A 13,862-nucleotide genomic window follows, 5' to 3' on the forward strand; every position below is an offset into this window, starting at 1 on the left:
TAACTACTCCTAAAGTCAATGTAATTCAATAACAGAAAAAGAAAGCCTTGTCTAAATTTTTCTTATTGAAAAAGGCAACTCTGTACAGTGCTACCAACTAAATATTAATGAAATTACAATTTCCACTACATTTCCATTTTTTCAACCCATTTCTGGCTTTCCTAATGAAGGATACTGAGACTTTTGCTTGAGTAACACTAGAACAACAAACACAAATGAATAGTTTACTGATAACAGTGAACAGGAACTCTGATTAAACAGTATTACTGATTTCAGTGAACAGATGAAGCAGAATTGGTTTTGCTCTAGACTTAAAAAACAAAATAAACAAAAAAACCCCAAAACAGACACAGCTTGTAGTAAATACAAAAGGAGTTGAAGGAAGACCTTCCCAGAAGTCAACAAGCTGCAAGGAGTTGAGTATCACCCAGTAGCAGTGGTGTTACACGGGTTCCTGAAAGGGCTGAGCCATAAATGGTCAAAATTTGGCTTGTGGGATTTGTGGTAACGTACAACTTTAAGGAATGTAGAAGCCAAAATCTTTACATAGATGAGAGACTGCCAGAAGCAGACCCAACATGATTTTTGACAGTTTATTAAGGATTCACAGCTGTTTTCTGAGCAAGAGGCAGCAGTGTCTTTTTAACATAGGCTCTATGTCTGAGAGCAGGCTCTACCCCAGTACTGGTACTTGGAGAGACTCTTCTGAATTCATTAAATTACACTGAATTTACAGCTGTATTAGTGAAAATGAGAATTTGGACCACAGATTACAAATCCACTCTACTTGCATTATGGTAATGTTGCTGACATGATCTCATTACTTTTGGTCATGTCTGGGTTTGTGGAATAACCCTAGGCAGAATCCTTGCTGTTTTTCAAGCTGTTATTCCAAATGACCTGACTGTATTACGGTGAGACAAACACAACAAACTAAGTAATGGGGCCAGGAACATACATTGAGCCCCAAAAGGTAGTTTTCCTTCAACTCTGCACAGCATTGCCCAGAGAGCTTAAACAGACTACACACTGCTAGACTTCTGCATTAGTAAAACAGCTTTGAAATCTTAAAATTAGTATTATTCATGTTTTAATCTTCATCCTTTGATTGAACAAAAATGCCATTAAACATCTCTGTGGATGCACAATATTTTTAAATGTCATTATTCAAGACTGAACAGGTAAAGCTTTTCCAGTCATGGATGTCAAATAAAAGAAGCCTGTAGGGCATATTTCTCACCATCACTCTGCTCTTGCTGAAATAATTGTTCGGATAAAACCAGGAAAGATCTTTTTACTTGTCGCATTCAGATAAAGGTTTCTCTAATGTGGAGTGAAAGAGGCTTTTTTTTTTTTTTACTGTGGTCTTTTTAGTCAGCACAGTCTTCTCACACTCAGCCTGCTAAAAGGTTACAGTAGAAGTAGTCTAGAGGTGCCCAGGTCTGTGTTTGAAACACAATCCAAACAACAAAACAGTAAGTAGCTCTGAGCAGCAAATGATGGCTCTTACAGCAAGCTGAAGCTTGAATGCTTGTAATAAAAATAAATTAGTTTGGACACAATTCCTTTGTGCCCCATGTTCTTCTCTGCCTGGCAATTTATCACAGCCTTTGAGAATGCAAAAGGTTTGAATGGGGAGAAAGTATTTCCTTGTTGTATACATGACCATTCACAGTGCAGACGAAACCATTAGAGGCACTGGGCCAAGGCTTCTGGTGTTTGACCAGCTCCTGCAGTAGAGTCAGTGGGAGCCATCTCCACTCCTGTCGCAGAGGAGCTGGCCCTTCCTGCGATGTCTGGGACATGAGTGGATGGAGATCTATATCAACCAGCAGAGAACACAGCCCTCAGGTCTGGGTCACTCAGGGATCTTTCCTTAGACACGAAAGCAGCAGCCAGAGGGAGAGAAGATGGGAAGGATGGAAAGAATGCCCATAGGTGTTCTTAAAGGCAGATGCCATAAAGCTTCCATACTTGACAGCTTTATTCTTGATCCTCAGTTTTAGGGCAAATACACTTGTTTAACACAAAGGCCAGAAAACAGCCATGGTCATTCTCAGCCTTCCCAGGGAGGCACTTTGAACCTGGGCAGACTTATAGCACAGCCCTGAGCAAAGGCTGACTCCACCAGCAAGTCTGTGCTTTGGAGAAGATCCTTTTCCTTCCCTGACTGCTGGAGAGAGAAATTTACTCCAGGACTATCCAACTCATCTCACACTTCCACTTGGCTGGGATAGCTGGCATGTTCAGCTGTGCCCAATCCTTGCCATCTTCAGCACTTAAAACTAGCGTAGATCCTTAAGATCCCCCCGGTAAGCCACTGTCTTGGATAAATGCCTACACGCACGTAACCAACACCCAACGGTGCTAGGCTGGTTCACGCTTATGCCTCAGCAGGATTCACACACCATCTCACCCTGCCCTGAGGGAATCTTCAGAGCCTGCCTACTGGATCAGGCCTTAGTCAAAGGTGCTTTTGCACAAGTCCACCCTCCAAAGCTCAAACATCCTTCTCTGCCAAGTTTTCTCTACTGTCTGCAAGGAAGGGAAGAAAACTGAGCTAGTGAGGGCAATACATTAAATCACAGCACTTAAATCTGTCACAGCCAGTTTACAGGAGACCCGGCATTCCCTCCTTGTCAGCCTAAGTCATCCTCATGGATTTTGCCCACTGTGTGTGCCCTTCCTAGCCGTTATGAAATCTGCTGTACTTAACTATCAAATGTAAAAATGCTTTTGTTTGTATTTTGCATGTCTTCCTTGCGTGAAGGGGGGAAGGGAGAAGTGGAGGTAAGTCAATACAATACTGAAATTACAGCAAGCAAATAGAAATTTTCCACGTAACGCATCTTGGCAGGAACATGCTGTGAAAAGCAGTTAGAAGGCCTTGCTAAAGAAAAGAAACAGGTGATTTTAAACCGGGACCAATTGTAATCAGCAGCATTTTAGCTCAGTTACTGTGGCTGCTGCTGTTTCCCACCTGCTGTTCTGCCAGTCTCTTCTGGATTTCTTGGTCATCACAGATGTCATAAACAACAGGCTTGGAAAGCTCAGACTCAATCCGGGCCAACCAGGTGCGAAGGTTACTCATGTTTTTGTCCAACAGTTGTATAAAAGCAAATGTTTCCTTCAGTTTCTTCACCCTAAGCAAACCAGGAAGAACATTTTGTTACAAAGATCTGCAATCAGTGGAAATGATGTTAGCAGAAGGTGATGACAGGCATGGCTTTATGAAGCACTTACTGTCGCACCAAGCTGTTGCCTGTAAATCAGAGCCATGTTTTAGTCAAAACCTACTTAAATTGGCTCAGCAGGCCTCTGCTCTACAGCTGCAGGAAGGTCTTGTGTGAATTCTTTAACAAAACTATATGAGCAGAGTGAATTTTTGTAGCCTCATTCATCTGCTAGTGAGCTCTTCAGTCAGTTCGTGGACATTTGTCTAAGTGGGAGTTTGTACTGTAACATGCCGCAGTTAAACTAAAATGGGTATCTATGGTCTGATTTTCCTGCTGTGAATTACCTTCAGTGTCTTCTTCAGCAACCAATGGGCCCACCCTAATCAGCAAGGTACTGCTCTGCCAACAGAGGCAGAACTTGCCCAAACCACAGGTCCAACGCCCTGGCAAATGGCTGCTGACAGGAGAAGAGAAGGCCTGAACAACGGCCACTGTAGAACTTACAGTGCCACAACATTAAAAGCTCTTCTAAACAACACACTGAAATGTGCAGAGATGTGCCAGGCTCTCCTGGTGGGTGAGAATGAAAAAAAACATCCTGAAGAGGAAGAATATCCAATGGCTAGAGAGACTTGTGCAGCAGACAAGCAAAGGAACAATCATGACCAACTACTTTTCTTACAGCTGTTTGTAGCACAGCTCTCAAACCACAGACAAACTTTTCTTTATTTCCAGCCTTTACAGCATATTCCCATGTCAAAACCCCTTATCAGCCCCTCAAATTGTCCAAGTAGCATGTTTGGACATTTTGGCAAATTTGTCCCCATGTGTTGGAGGAATATCTGTTAAACTACATCACTACTCTCAAATCTTTCCTTGAAATTCTCATTTATTGCAATTCCCAACAAAAACTACTAAAAAGTGCAACACTGGGCTAACACTTATGTCTTCTTGACTTCAGATTGGTATCACAGCTTGCCATCTAGACCTTGGTAGTTAATGGAGAGAAAAAAAAAAAAGTCTAGATCATTATTTCCACCAGACCTGTCTTAAACATCCAGATCACAAGATGAGATGAACTGTACCAAAAAGTATGTATTTCTCTCAATGAACTGCAATGGTCTACCCTGCAGTACTATAAACATCAACACTGCAGATGCTAAAAGTCAGGTGAAATCATTTCACCCCTGTCCTAGGGAGAACCCACTTCTTAGCCAGCATTGCTTCCCCATTCTGTTCTCCTGGCTGCTTGCATCCCTCTGATGTCTAGTTCTGTCCCTGTGCCTTAGGATGGATTTTTGGACCTTGCATGTGATTTTTAAAACGCAAATTTCTGAATTAAACCCTAAATTACTGCCTGGTCTAGCAACTACCCAGATGAGCCTCATTATCTAAGTCAAGTGCAGTGCAAAAAGTACACATTGTGAAAAAGCCAAAACATTTCCCATTCATTAGCAACCATGACTGGGAACTGTCACCAGCTAAACAAAACCAGCAGCTGGGACTGGAAGGGCAGCTTGTACAAGGGGATTACTGCATGTCCCAAAATGCAGGGGACTGTTGAGGGGTCCGAGATGAACCCTAATGTACTTGGCAACACCAGCGTTGTGCAAGCTAGGACTGGGGCAGGGTGGGAGTGATGCAATCTCATCTAGTGCAGGCAGGGACAGATTACACCGAGACAGAGGTGCCCTGACAGGGTACCTGGATGCTGGCTTCATGCAAAGGACCTACCCCTCCTTGCAAGAAAAATGAGGAGTTTCCTGGCCCACCATTGTGCCTGCTGCCAAACTATCCTAGCAAGTTTTAGAGGAGAGGGGTCCAAACTGCCTGTAACCGAGTGGCTTCTGCAGCTGCCTGTTTGCAGCATATGATACAATGACAGAAGATATGCAGGACAGCTAATCCATAATGAATATGCCACTCTGTAAGCAACAACTGATCTTATTAGCAACCTTAAGGTAATCAAAGAGGATACGTACGTCAGCTAGACACTTGATTTAAGCTAAAGCACTTATGGAGGAGATGTGGGAATGATCCTGCTGGATTTGTTCAGTCCTATGGGTTACTGTGAAGGTACAGAGTAAGGCCAGCAAATACGGGGTCTCATATGGATTAGCAGCATGAGAAGCACCTTGCCCTACCTCTTGTCCCAAAAGGACAAAAGCAGTACTTTCAGTTGTTTTACAAAGAGGGTGAGAAGAGTACAGTCCTACGCTAGGACTCCTGGCAAGTATTTAGCAACTCTGCACTCTCCAAAACATAAAATTAGTCTTGTCTGTTTGATGCAACACTGCAAGCCAGCCTGAAGAATGTGGCCCAAGTCCATGGTCCACCTTGTTCATGCCTTGCATGCACAAATCCGCCAATACTGGTATAAAGTGCAAAGCAGCTGCCCCTGTCCCTTTATGCTGACAGTGCTTTCCACTGCTGCAGCTGACAGAGAGGAAGCCAATGGATCACAAAAGCATTTAGCTGCTCTCACTTTCCTTAACAAGCTCTTTTCAGAGCTCTGCTCCCAAGTTCAACCCTGTATGCAGAAGGCATCTGGCTCCCAAGCAAACAGCTGCTATACAAATCTTCCTGCTCCTGGTTCTGCTTCTATTAAGTGGTACTCAATGAACATATCGTACTGTGCTAACTGTATAGCATTTTCTTGTCCTATCATGGGCTGGCAGGAATTTATCCAGGAGACCTAATTTCTCCTCCACCCTATCCCCTGCTTCTGTCCCACCAGTCAATTTGGATCCAGTTGGTTATGATGCTCAGCAGGGCCTGTGACTCCCCAGGACATGTGGCCCACCAAAGACAGGTGACTCTTCTCCCTGGAGAGATGGGACAACATAGGCTCTGTGTTGAACACTGAAGGGAAGAACTGCTAGAAGAGCCAGGCCTGAGGAGAGTCTGAGCCAAACATCTACACTGTTGCAGTGTTAACTCTGCATGACTTCAGGCCAGTTGGGAGGAAAGCAAGGCTCGATTGCTGCACTGTCCCCGACTGTATCCAGTAGCAATTTATTCTCTGCATATTCTATAACGTTCCCCACTAGTGCTTTGGAAATGTCTCTCTGGTGACTTGCAAGAGATGCACATGTTGGGATCATCTGATGCCACAGCTGAGCTGCTGAGACCACAGCTTACTGTGCTGCTCAGTATCATCTCTGCTTCCCTGTACTCCCTTCTGTCTGTATCCACCTGTTTCCCCTCGTGAAGTTGCATTACAGAAAAATTCATGGGTTGCAAGACATCTTTCTTCAGTCTTCACAGGTAGGTGAACACAGCCAAGGCAGTCCAAAGCAAAACCAAGGAATATTAGACTATAAATGAATGTCTCTATGACTGACAGCACATTCAACAAATTTAAAAAGCAACAGTTTTAGAATCCAAACAGTGCAAAAAAAGCCCCAAGAATATTATTTTGGCTTAGAAATCACTCTAAAATTCAAGTTACGGATATTACCATAGGTATGTGCGGTTTTATCTACTAGTGTTACTAGAAGCAACAGTCTCAAAGACAGCATCACTGTGGTACTGTGAGCTTGTATTTACTTTCTAGCAATTGCCATTACAGACACACTATTGTAATTAATTTAATTTGTTAGATAGAATATGGCATTTGTCAGTCATTTAACCACCCTTAATGCTCTAAGTCATTAATCTCAAACTTGAGCTAAGCAGCCAGAGAAGAATAAAAACCTAACAGAAGTTCACATTAGTGCAGTGTGTAAATAGGAAGGCGGCCTTGTCCAGATGTTCACATTGGCTGTTCTGCTCTTGCTGCAGTCAGCAGACCCAGAGCCTAAGGTAAAGGGTAGGGTTCTACACTGGGGCAACAAGTGAAATGATGAAAAATTTGAGCATCCTCATTGAGCACCCTCAGCTTGCACAAAGTCACAGGGAACTGCCATTTCTCTGGCTACTGCTCGAAGAAAAACGTAAAATAGACTAATGACATCCATAAAAGTCTTACATTTGAAACGACCACTCTCAGATGCATTTCTGCACACTGCAAGTATTCTTACAAATTATCTGCTCTTTGCATGAAAGAAAACTCTTTTGAGATGCATCCTGAAGGGACTATTTGTCTGGAAGGACAGGCCTCCTGGAGCTGGGTGGGGGTGCACAGTGCAAGCCATCAAGCCTGGGGGCAAAAGCTCCCCCCCCACGTCCTGGTGACCAATCACCCAACACACAGCGAATTAACAGCAATAAAAGTTCAAATGCAGCAGAGGAAGCGAGCTCCTCCTAGTTACCCAAAAGGTGGAAGAGGCTGCCACCACTGTTGATTGAATTCTTCCTCTACAAAGTGTAATTCTCAAGTTATTTGGTCAAACAGGCAAAACTTACTGTTTACTGAAGAAAGGCCTACCTATCCATAGTTCACTTCCCAATGAGAACTCACATGCTACCATTCAACATGGCCCCAGAAGCAAAATTATTAATAATAATAATAATTCCAACAAATATCACCACTAATCTAAAAAAACTCAACAAAATCAAACACCTCTTGTACTTTGCAATGGGCCCAGCTTAAAAGATACCCTGATTCAAAACAGCGCTTAGACACATGCATAAGATGCCTGGGATAAGCCAAACAAAGCCAGTTTCTAAACGTCTTAATCTTTACACCAAAATAGAGGTGGCAGAAAAAGAACAAAACTAGTAGATTATAACTAAAAGCTGGCTGCAAAAGTGAACAGAAGGGCTAACTGACCTGACTAGAGATTGGATTTGGGTCTTAATACACTCGATGAAGTTGCCAGCACTGGGTTACAAGAGAAATGCATTAAGCTGTTTCAGGCTGAATCATTGCATAGCCCCACAAATACACAGAATATTTGGTAGTTACTACTCAGGAAATTTCTAGCAGTAGAAGGCACTTTCAGGTTGACTGAAATGTATTCACACAAACATAAAGAATTGCAAAATGCCTGCCAATTGCATTGCATTAGCTGTCAAAATGCTACAGGAAAAGGTACAGGGAAGCTCAAATAAGGTAATAAATAACATTCAAATTTTACTGTCTGAGGGAATAAAAACCATGCTGACGTATGTTCCAAACTCTCCTTCACAAGCACGAATGTCATCAGAAAAAGATACTACATACATTTCTTTTTAACCAAAGAGGAGCTGCAATTGCCCTGCCAGCTGACAGGATTGTTTACAACCCGGTAAGGCAAATGAGATGCACAACGCAGGAAACCTTTGTTCAGTAAGCTGCAGGGCGAGCTTAACTATGTGAGGGACAAAAGACCCGATTTGGAGAGGTGATGTCAAAGGCAAATTTCAGGCCTTCGTACAAAATGCCAGGACGTTTCTCTGTACAGCGCCCGGCCCTGGTACAATGACAGGAAGCCCCCGTGTTCGTGGGTTGTGTTAGCACAGCGAGCAGAGCAAACAGCGGGTGTGCCGGAGGAGGCTTTTCTCGCGTTACCCTGCCGGCGAGTCCAAAAGGTTGTTGTCACAGATCTCCACTATCTTGGGCGCAAAACCCCAAAACACAGCTGATTTTAAGCGAGAGGCCCCTGAGCACCATTCCTCCTGCTAATGCGCTGCGTCTCCCGCTCATACACTTGTCCGAGGCGGATTGCGGGGAGCCACCGACGCATCGGCACTGCGGTGCCCTTCCCCCCCGCCGCCCAAGGCCAGCCGGTCCCGCTCACGCCAGCCATGCCTGCTCCAGCAAAACCCACCGCGACCAAACCCGCACCGCTTACCAACATGGCACTTACGGTTCGCAAGAAAAAACCATTCCTCAGCTTGCAAATCCCAAGCTGCAAGGGGGATCGTCTGTGCAACCACAGCAGGCATGGAAGAGGAAACCCCTCCTCCACAGATGCCCTATTTATTCGCTGCTTTAGCATCCTGCGTGGGGGGGAGGCTCGCCCGTCCTCCTCCCCGACCCCCGAGCTGGGGAGCCACTATCGCTCTCCCCAGTTTTAACCCCTACGTTTTGGGTTGGTATTTTACCTGGCAAACGGCCGCATCCCTCCTCAGAACAAAATCACGAGAGCTTTATTCTGACACAAGAGAATCAGCACGCAAAGAAGCACACGCCGAGCGGCTGCCCGCGGCTGGCAACAAAAAGGTTGCAGGCTGGAGGCTTCGGCACCTAAAAAGGTAGATGCGGTGCTCATTTCTTGCGTGAAAGAGGGATTGGAGCCTCAGACCCGGATGATTTGCAGCAGAGTCAATTTGAAGCAAACCCAAAAAACCGAGAAAACGTACATCCACGCACAGGCACCACACACACAGATGTATCCTTACTTCCCCTGCGTTCTTCCTTCTCGCCTTTGCCATTATATCCCAGGTATTTAAGTAGGAATTAAATCTCCCACACACTAACCTGTCCTCTTTTTAACCTTCTAGTGCAGGCAGAAGGCCTCCAGTGCAAGTAGCCTGTTACACCAGAGGACAAAATAACCCCTAATCTTCATTTATGATATCACTTGTTTGTGGAAAAACACGCTGTCATGATTTCTGTGTGTTATGACTGCCAGAGATCACAGGGTGGGAAAAAAAGGCGGAAGTCAGAGAACCTTGGATTAAAAGTCACTCCCCACCCAGCCAGTATCAGGAAAAAAATAAATAAGTTACGATAATCCCACCAAAAATGCAAGGAATGATTTTGAAACCAAAGGTTTTTCAGTATTCAGGTCATCTTCCACAGACCTGTATTGGCTTGCCAATTGCTCACATTCAATACATGGCAGGATAAAAAGTGCCTGGGAAGACACCACACACCGTGAGAGGGCTTCAGACATTTGCACAGATAAATCATGCCCAGTCACCTTGACAGTTTAACCTGATTATGATCTGGGGAGGTTCAAAAATGCATTCGAAATGGTAGGTCTGTGACAGAAAATGGGGAAATAACCCTCCCAGCTCGACAGGCAGACACCGGGAATGGTGACAGCATGCAGAAGACAGGGACTCCGCTCGCATCGCCAGCTCCCCGCTGCTCCCGGCGCACATTGCGTAACCAAAATAAGCCCAGCCATCCTGCCTGATACGGTAATGAATTCTGTCACAGCTTTTGCACCGACAAGTAGCGTAATCCCTAAAGGACAGGGAGCCCGGAGAACACGGAAAGCAAGCAGGCACTTTGCGAGTGAGATTTCAACTGCCCAGATTTTTTTTTTTTTGCACCAAAATAATTACAAGAATGGGATTTTACAGTGATACTGCCACAAACCAGTATAATTCTGTTGAACATGGCTGTATTGTTTACCCAGGGGCCTCGCTGCAGCATACTTTGCTTCCCTTGCCATGCAATACTGATCTGCAGCAATTTAAAAAGACCTTTGAACTTGGAGTCCACCCACACTGACTGTGGGCTGCCCAGCCACAGCTGCGACAGGGTAGGACAGCACACCAACACGTGGTGCCTGACAGTCTGCCCTGCCAAAGGGTAAGCAATGTGGTGGAAAATAGATACAGAGACCAGCTGAAATGCAGTATGAGCTCGCTCGCTCCCCATGCCTACCAAGCTGGGGGCCGCTGCCCCTAGAGCGGCTATTGGGGCAGCCCAGTTGTGCTGAGAGTGCAGGGAGGAAGGGGAAGCACAGAGCAGCGGCTCACTGGAGGTCCCCAATAAGACCTCCGTGGAGCCCCTGCACAGCACAAGCTGGTGTCACTGGAGAGCTTCAACTCCCTCCCATTTTACTGCAACCTGAGCAGATTCAGGCTGTTCGGGAATTTCAGCCAGGGTATGCAAGAAACCAGCTGAAAACACCTTGAACCTCCCAGTTTGATGTGGGAAGGAAGGGGCTGACTTTGGGTTGTGGCAGTTTAAGATTCCTGGACCCTGCAATGAGGGCTGGCACCTTGCGAACACAGGGAAAAGTCCTAGTTGCCAAGGATTCACATTTAAAAGAATGAGAAGGCAAGTTTGGCCTTGCTAGCTTCCCCTGTATTTTCATGCTCACACTGAAGGTCACAGTCATTTGAACCCATTCCTGCTACATACACAAAAAATGTGCCTTTCTCCACAAGGCTGAAAACACGGACCAGACCCACCAAGTAAGAAAACACATCGCAGTGTGCTCACAGCCAGAGCAGCTGAGAAATGGCATCCCCCTTCCACAGCTTAGCGGCAGTGCGAAGAGCTGCAGGATGCCCAGAGGTACAGAAATGCAACGTTTGTTACTGTAGAGACCTGTCTGCAGACCCAGAACTGCCAGAGGCAGCCCCTGATGAAGCTGGTGGCTTTAATGAAGGCTCAAGCACCATCCAAACACTTTGCACACCCCAGGCAGCGCAGACACCCTCCCGTGACACGTGGGTGCTCCTCCTGTCTGCCAGCAGGCACTATGCAAACAGCAGCGCAGAAGGCAAACACTTCCCAGCGGGGCTGGGAAGCAAAGCATGGAGTTAGTATCAGTGGTGGATGGGCCAGGGAAGGACACTGAGGAACACAGCTGTGCACAACACAGTTCCTTGGCAATTCTTGCCAGTTAATGCATGGCCGGGGATATAAATCCCACTCCATGGGTTTTTGACTGTCTACCACCCGGGTGCAGCCTGTGCACTCCTCCTACTGTTTCAGGCTTTCACTTGGGTGCACGTGCAAGCATGCAGCAGTTTCTTCCAGCAGAGTGCTGCTACAAGGCTGGTGATGAGAGAACAAAAGCAAGAAATTTTCTGTGTCCATTTTTACAGTTGGCACAATGTTCCTTTTCTGCCTGTTAGTATGTTTGTATTCCCCCTCTTATCAACACAGATTCAGCACAAGAACCTCCCCTGGTAAGAGTATCTTCTGAGCTGAACAGAAATTCATTTGTTTTCCTTTCCAGGCATGCTAATGGTTACTTCATCCCATGAGAATTAACATTTTGAGACTTTTCCGAATTTGCGCCAAGCCACCCTCCAGCTGCAACACATGAGGCAAAGCTTTTGTCACCACACAAGCCAAGCACGGGCATATAATGGAAGTGTTAAGTCCTGCAAGTGCAGCCATATGGCAAATCTGAGCTTGTCACAATGAAGTAAGAGAATCACTTCAAGGACTAAATGGAGAGCTCACCTAATTTGCCCATCTGTCCCAGGACGTTTATTGGTTTAAAAAGGTGAAATAAGCTATCAGGAGGAATGCTCTGTATTGATACATTGGGTCAAGACTGGTTTGGTTTCATGTTGGCATCACGCAGCCATACACTGCACTACAGAAAAGATAAAACATTACTCAGGTCGCAGCGTCAGCCATGGAGGCATTAGAAACCACAGAACTGAAATTGGCTATAAATCTCAACTAGATTCCTTTGTGGATTCAGGTTATTTTATACTCTTTAACCACAGGATCACAAAGTGCTTGTCTACTAGAAAGATTCAGCACCCAGAATGGAGGATTGGGCTTCTAACACACAGCTATTCAATGTACATTTTGTCCTCTTACTCAGTGCATGGCTCTGTAGTTTACTTACTGCCCAAGTCTTGGCCTGCCATGAAGACATCGTGAGATTTGGTCCTTGTCCCTGTGACGGACGGCCACTGGGGGCCAGGGAAGGGGTGCAGTGGGCTGTGGTGCACCCGCAAGTGCGAATAAAGGCAGCAGGTGGTTATGTGTTTAACAGAAAGTTCTGAAGTCGCAATACTTGTAAAAAAAAAAAGCTTCAAGTGGTCACAGATTCGGCACCAAAAACTCAGAAAATTTTTACTTCAGTTTACTTGCTGCAGCTACTGATCTGAAAAGCCAGGAGCAAAACCACCTCCTCATTTCACGGAGGTGCTGTGAAAGTAAGTGCCTACAAGTATTTTTTTCAGGAGCAAGACAAGATTGCCTCCCCGCCATGGTCGAAATTAATCATTTCCCTCTAGGCAGCATTCTCCTACCTCAATTGCCTCAAACCCTCCAAGGCTCTCTGGCAGTCCTGCCCTGAAGCATCTCCTCTACCCCTTTTATCTTCCCCAAGAAATGAAGCAGTGCCCCACAAAAAGGGCTTCGTCCAGGTATGCTGCCACGGCAGCAGTTGTGCAGCGCTGCAGCCTCTCTTCTGCTGGGCAGCAGTGGGTGCACAGCCCCCATACCATACCCTACAGGCTCCAGCCTCCCTGGAGCCAACCCATCCTAGCCACTGAATGAAACAGTTGATGGCAGATATTTGAGATTGTGTGAGCATGTCTGGATTGTGATGGCTTCACGCAAGGGGGCCAACATGAATTTTGCCACCACTCTATTTTCATGTGTTCTTTCAACACAGCTTAAAGAAGTTTATTTTTAAGTTTTTACAAAAGCAAACTGAAAAGGAAGGAGACAGTCTATCAGCATGGGGCATGCTGATAGACCCATGCTCACAGATCATCTTGCCCCCAGCCCAAGGCTCCTTGCTCTGCCTCATTTCCCCATGAAGAGGCCTAACTTGTGGCACATCTGTGATTGGTAGAACTGCTGCCTCCTCCCCATCACCTGAGCTTAAGAGAGGTTACCCAAAAGCACAAGAGGAGCCTCCTCTTGAGTACCCCAAAGCATACCTGTGAGTGAGGTGGAAATTTCAGTCAACCGAAGTCTAATTTAATTTCTTCAGAATTCAAATCTCAGTGGCAAGTCACCACTATAGCAGTGATCAAAATGGAAAGTTGGAAGGTTGTAAACAGGGCAAAATAAACTCTGAGGACTGTACTCAGATTCTATTGCGAATGTCTAGCCTGGTGGTTATTTATGACTGAGCAGCTGAGAACAGCTGAGCT

General features: G+C 45.6%; 1 protein-coding gene across 3 annotated transcripts in view; it reads right to left on the bottom strand.

The window, feature by feature from the left end:
* Positions 1 to 13,862, bottom strand: part of SYNE2 (spectrin repeat containing nuclear envelope protein 2) — a 200,289-nt gene that overhangs the window by 16,539 nt on the left and 169,888 nt on the right. For 2 of the 3 annotated variants that reach the window (XM_075503772.1, XM_075503771.1), the window contains exon 102: positions 2,981 to 3,143. The exons of the other annotated variant lie outside the window; for it this stretch is intronic. In XM_075503772.1, the coding sequence (XP_075359887.1) occupies positions 2,981 to 3,143 (163 nt within the window). The remainder of the gene's footprint in view (positions 1 to 2,980; positions 3,144 to 13,862) is intronic. 3 annotated transcript variants of the gene reach the window in all.

This window comes from Mycteria americana, chromosome 5 (assembly GCF_035582795.1).
Source record: "Mycteria americana isolate JAX WOST 10 ecotype Jacksonville Zoo and Gardens chromosome 5, USCA_MyAme_1.0, whole genome shotgun sequence".
Classification (NCBI taxonomy): domain Eukaryota; kingdom Metazoa; phylum Chordata; class Aves; order Ciconiiformes; family Ciconiidae; genus Mycteria; species Mycteria americana.